The 13,446-nt window shown below is 30.9% G+C and overlaps 1 protein-coding gene across 1 annotated transcript in view; it reads right to left on the bottom strand.

The window, feature by feature from the left end:
• Positions 1 to 13,229, bottom strand: part of LOC134718860 (uncharacterized) — a 36,143-nt gene extending 22,914 nt beyond the window's left edge. Inside the window, exons 1-4 of the mRNA XM_063581681.1 lie at positions 13,109 to 13,229; positions 5,698 to 5,897; positions 1,830 to 1,980; positions 1,030 to 1,174 (exon numbers count right to left, since the gene is read on the bottom strand). Of these exons, the coding sequence (XP_063437751.1) occupies positions 1,030 to 1,174; positions 1,830 to 1,980; positions 5,698 to 5,876 (475 nt within the window). The 5' untranslated portion in view covers positions 5,877 to 5,897; positions 13,109 to 13,229. The remainder of the gene's footprint in view (positions 1 to 1,029; positions 1,175 to 1,829; positions 1,981 to 5,697; positions 5,898 to 13,108) is intronic.
• Positions 13,230 to 13,446: the final 217 nt, after the last annotated feature.

Raw genomic sequence — 13,446 nt, 5'->3', positions numbered from 1 at the left:
ATAACAGTTACTTAAATAATGATTGAGGCCAAATTTGGTTTAATATTGCATTCCATTCTGTGGTTCACTAAAAGAAGACATTTGTATGTATTTTCTTATGTTAAACTAAGTCGACCGCTGGCGGCCATCTTGGATGATGGATTGGCTACAAAGTAACAACACTTGGTCAGCACCTCATAAGGAGCATCCATGCTATGTTTGGTTTCATTCCATTCAGTGGTTCTCTAAAAGAAGACATTTGTATGTATTTCCAATAGGGTCCTATGTTAAACTTAGTCTCTAGCTGGTGGCCATATTGGAAGATGGATCAGCTACAAAGTAACAACACTTGGTCAGCATTCCATTCTGTGGTTTTCCTAAAGAAGACATTTGTATGTATTTTCCTATGTTAAACTAATTCCCCTGCTGGCTGACATCTTGGATGATGGATCGGCTACAAAGTAACAACACTTGGTCAGCACCATATATGGAACATTCAGGCATGTTTGGTTTCATTCCATTCAGTGGTTCTCTAGAAGAAGTTGAAAATGTAAAAAGTTCACGACAAAGACGGATGACGACGACAACGCCAAGTGATGAGAATAGCTCACTTGGCCCTTCGGGCCAGTTGAGCTAAAAAGAAGAACTGTTTCATTTGTTTCTGTATGTATTTAATGTACTCTAAAGCTGCATTAAAACTTTTTAAAGAAGAGATAACTTATTGCATAAAAAAAGAAGAAATGGTTTATTTGCTCCTGTATCAAGTTAATGTACCGGGTACTCTAAAGCTGCAGTAAAACTATTGTAAGGGGAGATAACTTATCGGAAAACAAGATAATCTCAAGAGATAATTCACCTGCACAAAAAGAGAAGAATTAGTTTATCTGGTACTGTATGGAGTTAATGTACTCTATAACTATAGTAGAACTACATGCAATGAATAGGAGATAAATCACCTGAACACAAAGAAAAGAACTGGTTTATCTGGTCTTGTATGGAGTTGAGGTATTCTATAGCTACAGTAGAACTAATGAAAGGGAGATAACTCACCAGAACAAAAAGAGAAGAACTGGTTTATCTGGTCCTGTATAGAGTTAATGTATTCAATGGCTACAGTAGAACCATAACAGATAACATTATTTTTTGGTATGTCTGCTATCACAGAGTACCAGTCTACACCTTCTTGTAAAACTAACTGAAATAATAAATTAAACCATATTTAATAACCTGCTAGTCTATAAAATATTCTAACATAAACTAAAATGTCAATCAAATAAAATTGAGAATGGAAATGGGGAATGTGTCAAAGAGACAACAACCCGACCAAATAAAAAAACAACAGAAGAAGGTCACCAACCTTCATACTTTTAACACAAATCTAAACTAAAACTTGAAAAACAATCTGAAATACAGTAAATTCAGAAATTTGTGTAATAATTTCATTAATGGTATTCAATGGGATATGTTTGGCAAAGTTATAAAAAATGTCAATATTTGCTTATAATAAAATTGTAAATAAATAAAGTCTCTCAGTCTTCAAATTTTGTTACTGTAAATTATTTAATATGAGTAGGAGATATTTTTTTCAGTTATCTCAGGTAAAGGTAAACAATGTTTAAAAGGTAAGCAAACTTTGGAAAAAACATAAAATCAAATGTTAACAAAGATACAAATTATCCTCATTTCAAGAAAATTGGTACTGATGAAATATATTAATCCACAACAATGGCAGATCCAGAAATTCTCACAAGTTGGGCCCCCTGGCTGCCTAAGAAGGTGCCGGCTTGGGTCATACTTCAGTGATTCCCTATATAACTGGGCCTCTGCCTCTGCACAATAGTTACACCAACCTTTGTATTAATTTCTGTATTCAGATGATCATATAACAATGGAGCGTTTAGATTTTTGACATGGACGTTTGACGAGGTGGATATAAACTTTTCTAAAGCATCTGATGAAGTTCTCTTCATACTGATGGCAACAGACAACAAATTAAAACATCTGAAATAAACAAAACAAAGAATAATATTTACACATGTTATGTACTTGATTACTTGAGTAAAAAAAAGAAGATGTGGTATGATTTTCAATGAGACAACTATGTAACAGAATTCTAAAGGGTATTAATAGCAATTGCAGAGTTTACTAAAAAAATCAAATGAAAACATTCTTGATTTAAACCAATAACATATTTGTCCTGATCCTCATGGGTTATTGACTGAGTTGTAAACGCAATAATTTAAACTCGCATTTTCAGATATTTTATATGAATTTAAAGTCATAAGAAACGAGTGACCGGTGAAAAATAATATTCTTCCAATGCTTAAACCAATGCATACAAACATCATAAACTTAGTCTTCTGTGCTCGAATTTATCATTTTTTTCGTGTAAATTTCGTATAATCGTCAATTTTTTTTTCAATCGGTCAGTTTTGTTGTGAAAATATGGCAGGTAATTAAAGTTCGTGTTTTGAAGCCGAAGTTTAACGATTGTCACCTGTTTGTCAACAATTGACGAAAAATAAACAAAAAAGCATGAAATTGAGCACGTGTTTAACATGTAAATTCAGATAATAGTTTATTTTAAGGACATCCATGCGTATTGTGGACACCGGATTTTTACGAGATGGGTCACACTGAGGTCATCTTGCATACGGAAAATATATCGGGGGAATTGCTTGCTGGAAGGGGGCAATTCAAATAAAGTAAACTTCTTCTAAATATGAACAAATTAAAGAATTTTCTTCAGAAAAAAGTATATGTACATAAGTTTTACAATAAAAACTATCCATTGAGTTATAAAAAACATATGCATTATTTTTTTTTGATTTGAGGTTTCTTATGACTTTAACAGGATTTTTCTCAAAATCGTAAAAATTAAAATTGCATTAAAGTCTAAAATGACAAAATCGCAATAATTACTGCACGCAATAATTTCTGAATTTACAGTATTTAATTCTTTGCACTTTAAGTTTTCATAAATAACATCTTAAAATTTAAAAATTGTGTATCTAACTTTTTTCTGTGGTTTTGTACACTCATATCACATTTTAGAAAAGATAAAAAAAAAAAAAAAGAAGTACAAAATAAAATATTCTCTTATTTTTTCAAGGATTTATATAACTAACAAATACATCTATGATATTATTAATCAAAATAATATTTCCGTAAAGAAGAAGACAAGTTGAAGTGGTATATATTTATACATTCATCAGGAAATTATTACCAATTGTATCGTAAAGTTTCAAGTAAACTCATGAATGAAATATGATACTAGTAGACCCAAATTGATCTTAATAATTTATTCATTAACAAGATAAATTCAGGAGACTCATGAGTTGTCTTGGGAAATCCCCCAGGTCCTTATAAAATCATAGTACCATTGGTTATATATCTTTTAGAATGTTCAATCTCAAAATTCATTTTTGCTTTTTCAAATTGCCATGTTGCTATTGGAAAATACTTTGGAGAACACTTGATATAAGAGATAGGCTTTTCAAGTAAGGAGCCTCTGGCCTTTGTTAGTCTTGTATTATTTTAATTTTAGTTTCTTGTGTACAATTTGGAAATTAGTATGGCATTCATTATCACTGGACTAGTATATATTTGTTTAGGGGCCAGCTGAAGGACGCCTCCGGGTGCGGGAATTTCTGGCTACATTGAAGACCTGTTGGTGACCTTCTGCTGTTGTTTTTCATTTGGTCGGGTTGTTGTCTCTTTGACACATTCCCCATTTCCATTCTCAATTTTATTTGAAAATATTTTAGCATAACTGTTTAATCTTGGAACAGGAAATTCACACATTGAATAAAATACATGATATTATTTCATCATTAATATAGTTTTTGTAAAAACATTTTTTTTTAATGTTTTTTTGTTGTCTTTTTGACTGTACAGTTCATTTAAAGTCCCTCTTAGACTGATCTATTCCTTTACGGTTTCTTACATTGACTGTAGTGATAGTTTGCTGTCTCATTTTTTTTGTATTTGCTAAGTAATTGACTAAACTGCTAACATAGTGTCTCCTTTTTGTTAATTTTCTGTCTTATTATCTGTACTGATACAGATTTTCATTGTCCATACAAAAAAGTTTACTCTACTGAATAAGGAAATTACAACATGAATTCATTAAAAAAAATTGTACTTATTGTTGAAATAATTTATTTCACACTTCAAAGTACAAAAGTTTAAAGTGTTCCTTTCGGTAATGTCAACCTATGAAAAGTCATTAAAACGTTTAAAAGTACTTCAAACAGGAAGAAAAAAATCTTGACCTTGACAATATTTAAACATAAAAAAAATCCTATTTGAAAATTTGAAATAAAAACTACTAATGGCAGATTTATTAGTCACATAAAATAACATGTTTTTAAATTTATGTCTTCATAAGATATCAAAATAAAAATCCAGTGACAGTTAAGAAGGGGAGATATACCAGTATTTCACTATGTATACCAAAACTGACAAATCTAAATTTCATAATCAGTTATTTATTCCTATTTTTTTCATGATAAAATTGAGAATGGAAATGGGGAATGTGTCAAAGAGACAACAACCCAACCATAGAGCGGACAACAGCAGAAGGTCACCAACAGGTCTTCAATGTTGCGAGAAATTCCCGCTCCAGGAGGTGTCCTTCAGCTGGCCCCTAAACAAATATATATACTAGTTTGACCGTGATAATGAACGCCATACTAAACTCCAAATTGTACACAAGAAACTAAAAGTTAATATAATACTAGACTAACAAAGGCCAGAGTCTCCTGACTTGGGACAGGTGCAAAAATGTGGCTGGGTTGAACATGTTTGTGAGATCTCAACCCTCCCCCTATACCTCTAGCCAATGCAGAAAAGTAAATGCATAATAATATGCACGTTAAAATACAGTTCAAAAGAAATCAGAGTCTAATGTCAGAAGATGTAACCAAAACACATGCATCATCCATGATATTTATTCTATTTTATCTTTTTAAATTCAAAAAGTTTAAAATATTTCATTTGTGTTTTTAGTAAACATGGTAAAGTATGGTTGCTGTTGAGATGATCGTTGATTACAATTGGCCGTTTCAGAATCTATTAAGCATCATGGGTAATTTCATTGTTCGTACCCCAAAGTGAAAATAACGTTACGTCATTGGTTGAATTTCCATTGTTTATAACGTTTTAAACCAATCAAAACGCTTTAGAAAATATTACCCAGGATGCATTAGATTCTGAAACATATGAGGGTCTGGATGGGGGTCCTTCATTTCTGTATTTACATGTAATCATTCTTTTTATATAATTTTTCCATAGATTCGGCCCATTATTCTTTTTTTCTGTAATCCCAATCCAGACTCTCACCTATCATGCCTATTAACTATAATCAAAATGCAAAGTAAATCACCAAAAAAGATCAGTATTCATTTTGATTTAACTTTGTGCAAACTGTATCTTGGTCATTTGACTAGATAATTTCTTCACATATCCATTTACTGTAAATTTAGAAATTATTGCGTGCATTTATTTTTGTGATTTTGTCATTTCAGACTTAATTGCGATTTAAATTTTTACATTTTTGAGAAAAATCCTGATTAATTCATATAAAATAGATCAAATGCAAGTTAAAATTATTGCGTTTGCAATCCTGTCGCACTTTTTGCAATAATAAAAACCTCGCAATAATTTCTGAATTTACAGTACAAGTATTACATTTTCAAAAAGTACCAGTATTCTTACCTTTCACAAAGTCCAGCCTCAGGTTTATCTTTATCATCTATTCTACTCTGGAAGATTTCAATCAATCCCTCTCTGACTGTTACACTGACTGGTGCCCCTGTGACAGTAGCCACTTGCTGGTCTAGAGCAAACCATGCTGCCTCATCTACAACAGTGCCACAGTTTACACACTCCTTCATCCTGTTATCTCATCATCGTGCCTACAAGAAAAGAGATTGATTGATTTATTGATTGGTGTTTAACGCCACTTTCAATACTTTAGTTTCATTTCTGGATTGTCATTTTTTATTGATAGAGGAATCCCTAATGCCCAGAAAGAACCAGTCAACCTTCAAAAGGAAATCTGAAAATCCTGCTAAGTCACTTAAGATTTGAGTCGAGAGCACCTGTCCCAAAGGGAATTCAAACTCACAGCCTCAGTGTTGACAGTGACAAAGAAGTTTAACTACTTAGACCACTCGCACTTGGTCATTGAAGCCAAAGAAAGAAGAAAGTATAACCTGGCTATTGTTTTGAACTTTCATTTTAATTGACTGACAAGACAGCCAGGTTTCTTCGGTAGAGGAAGCCAGTATCCACAGTGAAGTACTGAACTTTATTTGAAAATCTGACAATCCAATTCAATCAAAATGTTGTCTAACAAACATATAGACATCTAGACCTGAACAAACTCTTGTTGACAATTTGTCATGAGAAAATCTTTCCCTTCACATTTTTAAAATACTGTAAATTCATAAATTTCTGCAAGGTTTTTGTTAATCCAAATAATGCAAAATAAGTAAAATTTGCAATTAGGTCCGAGACCACAATTTTCGTCCCTTGATTTTGGTTGTTCACGAATATAGTCCCTAGTGTTGACAGTGGGTTACTTGCCATTATTTTTATATCCCTTCCAAATTTATTTCTCCATGTTTAAACGCTCAAATTGCAAGTATGGGGGTGAAATTACACTGTAAACAAATTTGGGTCCAGAATTTTAAATGAAAGCAGTAATTTGGTCCAGCTGAAAATGGTTAAAAACTAGCACTTTGGCAGCTGTCAAAAGATTTCAAGACGCCCCAAACATAAAATTGTCCATATTTTGAGTTAGAGCTTTTCTATAATTTTGATATAATTTGTCCCAAAAGTAGTACAACACAATGTAAAAATTTCTTTGAGAAAGCGCAGGTGGGATTTTTTTTATTTTCATTTATGTTCTAAGAGAAATGCACTACGAAATAATTGTGGTCTCGGACCATTAATTATTATAAGAACTCACATTCTAATATCTAATACATATCTGTATGCAGATTTTCATGAAATCCAAATAATTAATCTTTCATTTTTTTTTTCATTTATAAAAATTGTAATGATAAATGTCAGCATTACTTTCTGAATTTACTGTTATTTTGTAGTACAGATCTTTCAATCAACACTTATTCTGATCAATGAGAAGTCTTATATTTCCTTGTTAAAGTCATATGAAACGAGAGAGTGGTGAAAAATAATGTTTGTCCAATTCTTGAACCAATTCATGTAATTACATCATAAACTTAGTCCTCTGTGCAAAATTTTATCATTATTTTCGAAAATATATCATATAATGGTCATTTTCATTTCTCTCTGTTTGTTATGATTTAACAAATATGGCTGCTCATTAAATGCCGTGTTTTGAAGCTGAGTTTTACCGATTGTCACCTTATAGTAAACAAATCACAAAAAGCATGGGTATTGAGCACATGTTTTACACATGTCTAATCAGATATTTGTTTATTTTAATGACAGATCCATGTGTATTTTGGTCACTGGATTTTTACGAGGAGGGTTACGCTCGGGTCACTATGCATACGGAAAATATGTCGGCGAATTGCTTCCTGGAAGCAAGCAATTAAAAATAAGTAAACTTCTTCTAAATGTAGACAAATTAAAGCATTTTCCTCAGAAAAAGGTATATGTACATAAGTTGTATAATGAAAACTGACCATTTAGTTATAAAAAACATAAGCATATTTTTTTTTTATTTGTAGTTTCTTATGACTTTAATGGAACATGATTATTTTTACAGAGTTATCTCCCTGCAATATTATCCTTGTTATGTACAACTTTAATAAGCATGATAATAAATTTGATTGATAGTTGTTATGAAATATGTATACGTATCAATATCTAGTGGCAGCTTCTCATGCTTCTTATGAATATTATTCAGGACAAGATCAAAATAGCAATAAAAATAATGAAAACTGCAAAAAGTGGCTGTCTATTTATTCATCCTGTTACATCCCCCCTTTAGTATGTTTCATTATCAGATGGAATCATTGAAAAAGTCGTCTTGAGATACATTGTATAATTAAATGGCATTTATTTGTACCTTTAATATTAGTACAAACTTATTAATCAATGAATTTAAAGAAATCTGCCATTTGACTAGGAGAAGCCTCACAGGGAGATATCAAAATTTGAAGAAGAAAAAAGAAGAGTTGTTGGGAAAATCCGAAGTATTTCAAGAAATGTTTAAGACAATATTTACATAGTTAGAGTTCAGAATGGAAACAGGGAATGTGCCAAAGGGACAACATTACAACAAAATATCAGAAACTGTCCAAGGCCACCAATGGGTCTTTAATGCAGTAAAAAAATCAACACTTTCATCTTACTTTACTTTGCAATGAAAAGATTTTATTGTTTTTCAGTCCATACTTGTCTTTTTTGGTATTTGTCATGGCGTGCATGGTCAAAAATCAAAGCCTTGTTCCTTTAATAAGTGTACACACTGTATAAACATGTGCATTGTAAGCCCCCTCCACCAAATATTTTTTTGCTTGAAATTGCAAATAATTTTTTTTTTATTTCTGTACATTTCTCCCCCAATGTGTTATATTGTCCAATAAGAGCTTTACATATTTATCGTTAAAGTCCATATGATGACCCAAGGAGTCTTTTATGACGTTTGTTTGATGTCTATTCAATGCACAGGGATGTGTCAATATCAACAGTTTCATGTTTCACCTAATTTTATTTCAACAGACCATTTAAATTCATTTTATTATTAATCCAATCCATAGAATTTAAGTTAATATCCATTAATTTAACAGACATAATACTTCTCAAAGGGCAGAAGGCCATGTTTATTCACTTTAAACTTAAAAATATTGAAGAATAGCTAAGCAATTTCCATATTGATCTTAATTTACAAATAATAGTTAAAATAAAGGAAAAATATGTAAATGTAACAGATTTGTTAAGTCTATTATTGATTTTAATTAGTATATCATGTAAATTCATACATGTCAACTATTCTACGTTTTAATTTTTCCAACACATACTACAACAAAAATACCAAAGCGTAAATTTTAAAATTCAAATAAACTAGTCATTATAGAAATGAAATTTAAATAACCATGACCCATATGATTTGTCAGGTAGATTTATTCATGACGCTATACATATTTGTTGAAGCATGAATTAAAAGTAATGAATGCCATTTAAAATAAGGGTATTTTGTAAATTCAGAAATTTATGGGATATTTTTATAAATACGAGAAAAGCAGCAAATGCACAAAATTTAAGTTGAAAATTGCATCATATTTTCAGATTTAATTTTCGTTCACAAAATTTTTGGCAATCACATTTATTGGATCTCACATTTTCAACAAGTTATCAGTAACAATAAATACTTTACGTGAAACTGTTCTTGTTGACGTGAAACTGTTCTTATGTATCCCGTCATACTTTGAACCACACCATTATTTTATTTATTATTATTACTTTTACTGTTAAGTCTGTTTTTGTTATATCAACTTTACGTGAGTCTGTATTTATGTATGCCGACATACGACAAAATTATTTTTATGTCTACCTGTGCGAATTTCAAACGCGCTATTTTACACCAGTAATGAAACCTTCTATCATTTATGGGTAGACTTTACATAGATAAATTCAGCCGTATTTGACGTGAAACTGTTCTTATGTATCCCGTCATACTTTGAACCACACCATTATTTTATTTATTATTATTACTTTTACTGTTAAGTCTGTTTTTGTTATATCAACTTTACGTAAGTCTTCATTTATGTATGCCGTCATACGACAAAATTATTTTTATGTCTACCTGTGCGAATTTCAAACGCGCATTTTTAAACCAGTAATGAAACCTTCTATCATTATGGGTAGACTTTACATAGATAAATTCAGCCGTATAAGAAAAGCAAAATGAGAATGTTAAATTAATGTATGCCTTTTTGTGCTTCTTTGTTACATTTGTTGTTTATGTAGAGATATTAAGATGATAACACAATATTGACTGTTGTACCCCTATTTTTGACATTTTTACTCTTTGAGTATGTTTGTTTTGTTCATGCATCGTTGACAATTTAATGGAATTTGATGCGACTGTCATATAAGTGAGAGGTTTAGCTAGCTATAAAACCAGGTTCAATCCACCATTTTCTACATTAGAAAATGCCTGTACCAAGTCAGGAATATGACAGTTGTTACCCATTCGTTTGATGTGTTTGGACTTTTGATTTTGCCTTTTGATTTTTGATTTTCCTTTTTGAATTTTCCTCGGAGTTCGGTATTTTTGTGTTTTTACTTTTTACTTTAGGGATATGTATACCGGTATATGTTTAATATTTTTTGGAATAACAAGAATGAGGGGTTCAGGGAGATTTAATCTCTATATAAGGGACAGGGGCTCTTTTCACCAAATGCCTACGATAAAAATTGATTGTAAGTTATGCATTCTGTATTGTGGTTTACAACTTACAGGTAGTTTTTATATTGAAATTTTGACATAAATAGTTTTTGAGAAAGTTTAAAACAATAATTTGAGACATAGCGGGACATGTGAAACCCCCTCACCCTGTTTTTTTTACAAAAAACTATTTTTTTTTTACAAAAAACTAAATACATATCACTAAAATAAAATTTTGAGTCATCCCGTTTGAATGGTTTTACACTAGTAATTTTGGGGCCCTTTTTGCTTGTTGTTCGGTGTGAGCCAAGGCTCCATGTTGAAGGCCGTACTTTAACCTATAATGGTTTACTTTTTAAATTGTTACTTGGATGGAGAGTTGTCTCATTGGCACTCACACCACATCTTCCTATATCTATTTTAAGCAATAATCATAAATGGTTTTTGAGATACGGCACGAGATGTAAAAAAAACCTCCACTTTTTTACAAAATACTCAATAACTCCAAAATGAATCTTTGAATTATCACCAAAAAGTATACAGATTTTTAAATTAACATAACAAAGAAGTGTGTAAAGTTTTAAGCAATAACCATAAATTGTTTATGAGATATGGCGCGACATGTAAAAAAAAACTCCCCCTTTTTTACAAAATACTTAATAACTCTAAAATGAAATTTTGAATCATCACCAAAAAGTATACAGAAATTAAGATTAATATAACCAAGAAGTGTGTAAATTCTTAAGCAATAATCAAGAATCGTTTTTGAGATACAGTGCAACATGTGAAAAAAAAACCACATCCCTGTTTTAGTTCCAAGTGCTGTAACTCAAAAAGTTTAAATCTTATTTTCACCAAAAAGTGTACAGATCATTTGATCATCATAAGAAACAACTATATTAAGTTTCATGAAATTTAGATAAGTAGTTCTCAGGTAACGTTGCGATATGTTTACGCGGGACACATGGACGGACACTGGACATTTGTATATCATAATACCTTCCGTCAAAATTTTGATGGGCGTATAAAAGCCAAAGGGCAGTACATGTTAACATGTGTGTGCTTCTTGATTAAAGGTTTGGTATTGAAGATCCTATGATGACCCACATGTAAAAGCCTCCTCATAGGGTTTTTTGATTATGTTATTACTTGGCTGGTCATTTTAAGGTGGTACCTAACACTTTCACTGAAATCAATTTGGCTCGTTTAATTTTTATAAAATTTTGACAAAGTATTTACTTTGACGCTTTGACAAAAATATAAAAATTTCAAAAAATTTGAACCAACCATTTTATCAGAAAAATTACACTGGTTATATAGCAGTTTGACAAACACTACTTTTGATCATTGAGAAGCTATTTAATATTCTCTTAACAACGCAACGTAATTAAAACGTTCAGCTGATTTTACAGAGTTATCTCCCTGCAGTGTTAGGTACCACCTTAATAGTGATTATTTGATTACCAGACCAAAAAATTCATGATCATCTGATCATTTGATAATCTAGGACTGTACTATTGATGATTTTATTATCTTGTGATTATTTTGACAAAAAATGTGTGATATTTGGACATCCTAATGAGGGGGCCTGATGTGATTTTTGTTGTTTGGTTGCTGTCACGTCAATGGATACTCTGTATATATATTCTCTCGTGAATCACAGACATGAAGGGATATGTCAATATAATATTGAATATACATGTCACGTATTCATTTTTTTACACATTTTTTTTAATTTAAATATACACAAATTTTACTACTTTAGATTCAGAAATAAATGCTTTCAATTAAAATTGTCAATCACTGATTACCGGTAAAACCCTATTAAACCCTTATCTTAACCTTAGCCTTAAGCTTATAACCCTCACCCTATAACCCTATCCATAACCCTAAAAATGTGAGATCTAATTGATGTTAATAAAACAATTTTATAAAAGAAATCAAAGAAAATCACTACTAAATTTCTCATTATTGGGATCATGAAACAGTGATATCAAAATAAAAATGCATCCAATGATTTCAAAATTTACTGTATTCTGTTCATTATTTTAATCAGATATTTACTTCCTTAAGAGCAAATTGTGGTGTTAGATTACTTTAAATTTAACCATTAAGGAACACCCCAGCCATTTTGGTATTGATTTCAATTTACAAATCATCGTTAAAATAAATGGAAAATATGTAATTATTACAGATTCGATATTGATTTCAATTAGTAAATATATACATGTTTAAAACTATTTTACGTTATAATATTTCCAACACGTACTACAAAAATACCAAAGCGTAAATGAAAAATTTAAATAAACGAGACATTATTGAGAAGAAATTTAAAGATCCATGACCAAAAATGTCGGGTAGATTTATTCATGACGCTATACATATTTATTGAAGCGTAAACCTAAAATGCCATTTGCAATTAAGATCTTTATGTATTTTAAATTTAAGATCCTCCGATGGCTTAAATAATAAATCGTTATTTATATTTATATATACTAATATGATTAGTATTTCTATAAGAACAAATTAATAAAATAAGTTAAGTACATGTTTACCTGCATTGTATCTACCTGACTTGGATTTGAAAGGTAAGGTAGTTTCAACATGGTGGGTATTCTGATTCAACTGATACTATAAACATAAACAATGTGTATTCGGTACTCGAGATTCGGTATGCATGCGCAGAGTTTTCAGCTATGACAAGCTAAATTAAATATCAGAAAGACTTCAATGACTTACCATATACAAGTTTCGACATTTTTAACATCTATAAAATAGTTGTAATCGCTTAAAATCATAGAATGAAGCACCTCTCCTGGCTCAAGTGTGGTGACGTCTAATATTAAACCAACAACGGGAAAGCAGTGATTTTCCGGATAATATATCATTAATTCAGTTTTAGTGGACGGTAACTTCAGAAGCATTTTAATCAGAGACACAGATCTCTTTGTTAAAACATTTTCATATTATCAAGGAGAAGTTTATGACAGTACCAAAACGAAATATCCTCAAATAATTGAAACCATTACTTCAAGGCGACACGCCACATCAAAAGTTTATTTAAAAATTAAACCAAA

The sequence above is a fragment of the Mytilus trossulus genome, chromosome 5, assembly GCF_036588685.1.
Source record: "Mytilus trossulus isolate FHL-02 chromosome 5, PNRI_Mtr1.1.1.hap1, whole genome shotgun sequence".
Lineage (NCBI taxonomy): Eukaryota > Metazoa > Mollusca > Bivalvia > Mytilida > Mytilidae > Mytilus > Mytilus trossulus.
Note: the sequence above shows the minus strand (reverse complement) of the source record. Positions and strands in the feature narration are given on the sequence as shown.